This window comes from Nestor notabilis, unplaced genomic scaffold, assembly GCF_000696875.1.
Source record: "Nestor notabilis isolate BGI_N333 unplaced genomic scaffold, ASM69687v1 scaffold17382, whole genome shotgun sequence".
Lineage (NCBI taxonomy): Eukaryota > Metazoa > Chordata > Aves > Psittaciformes > Psittacidae > Nestor > Nestor notabilis.
In genome coordinates this window covers 3,833-5,473 of record NW_009917152.1, presented here as the reverse complement: position 1 = coordinate 5,473, position 1,641 = coordinate 3,833, and the positions used below count along the sequence as shown (strand labels likewise).

Here is a 1,641-nt window from a genome sequence, read left to right as displayed (position 1 = left end):
ACGCTGACTCAGCTTTCGCACCAGTTTCCAGCAATTACTGCTAATGGGGGCCATCTCTGTAATGGCTCTGGAGATGCCAGGAGAGGGGCCTGATGGTATGCTGGAAGCTGGGTGGCACCAGGCACCTGGCTACCCTGGCCTGGGTGGAACCCAAAAGCCATGCCACAGGGAACTGCCCTGACAGCAGCACCCAGAGGACCAGCAGCATGAGGCACCCAACATTACGGGACTCTGGGAACCAGCACTGAGCCTGGCAGGACCAGCCCTGCGCACTCTGAGACTGTGGCCAGGCAGAGAGCTGCTCCATGCCCCACAGCAGTGGGGTGGCTGCCTGGTGCACAGATCTCTATGTTTGGGGTCCTGAGGCACAACAGCTGGTTGGAACTAGATGATCTTTAAGGTCCCTTCCAGCTCTAACCATTATATGATTCTAAGTAGACCAGGCTACAAGGACAGGAGTGTGATGGCAGAGCTGGGGATGTGCAGTCAGTGCTGGGCAGGGGCTGGGCATGGTCACAACCACAGATCGGAGCAGATGGCAGTGCCAGTGCATCAGGAGGAACTGCCAAGGCACCCTGACTGCTGACAGCCCCACACCACCCCAGGGGAGCAGCACATACCTGCTGGACCTTGGACCAGTTCTCCTCCACTGACAGACCATTCATTGCTCCTGTGATGGCAAGGAAGCAGCCGAGGAAACATGGTGCAAAGCCCCCCTGCAAAAGAGGAGTTGGGGCACGATGCTGAGGTGCCTGTGGTGCTTGAAGCTCACCTGCAAATGGGGTAACAGGCACACACCCAGCTTGCCTGATGCCCTGGACAAGCACAGAGCTATACAGTTACGGGAACCACCACAGGGTCTCTGGAAGGGCCAAGACGGGGTGAAGGGCATCTGCTCTGCAACCCTTTCCACCCCAGTCTGCCACTGCATTGGGGCTGGTCCTGGCCTCAGAAACTGGGGCTCAGAGAGCAGGATACAATATGTGGCTGTCTACAATATGTGGCTATACCTACTGCCCCATCCTGCTGCACCAAACACACATGGGCATCTTCACCCACATAGCACTTACCTGGTCCAGGACCATCTTCTTCACAGCCACGACTTTTGTTGTCCCTGGGATGAGCTGATCCAGGATCTTGTACCAGCCACCCACAACGGGGCCCTGCAGCAGCCAGGTGTGAGGGACAGTGTCTCATTCTCCCAGGCCACAGGGCATCAGGACTGGGGGGTCTCCAGGGCTGTTTATGTAGCCTTGCCCCAGCCCTGGAACACAGGGACAGGCCCTGTCCTGCTCCGCACTGCCATGGGCAGCCCCTCTACATTGCATGGATGCAGTGATGCCCACAGCTTCCCTGCCCCGCCTGGATGCAGTGATGCCCACAGCCTCCCTGCCCCTCCTAAAGCACTCTGCCAGGCAGCACCAGCACCAGGGCGGGCTCCAGCAGGGCAGCTGCAGGGCTTCACACCTGACACACCAGGCAGGGCTCCATGGCAGGGACCTGGCTGTGCCAGCACTGCCCAGGGACCTCCCTGCCCAAGCCACCAGCACAGGAGCTGTTGGGTCAGGATGCAGCCTCATCATGCACAGCAGAGCAAGGCATGTTTGCACCCCTGGCTGTGGTGTCACTTTCCCAGGGTGA

The 1,641-nt window shown here is 59.2% G+C and overlaps 1 protein-coding gene across 1 annotated transcript in view; it reads right to left on the bottom strand.

Annotated features, from left to right (window-relative positions):
- Positions 1 to 1,641, bottom strand: part of MPV17 (MpV17 mitochondrial inner membrane protein) — a 3,482-nt gene that overhangs the window by 1,480 nt on the left and 361 nt on the right. The window contains exons 2-3 of the mRNA XM_010024958.1: positions 1,071 to 1,163; positions 621 to 716 (exon numbers count right to left, since the gene is read on the bottom strand). Coding sequence (XP_010023260.1) covers positions 621 to 716; positions 1,071 to 1,163 — 189 coding nt within the window. The remainder of the gene's footprint in view (positions 1 to 620; positions 717 to 1,070; positions 1,164 to 1,641) is intronic.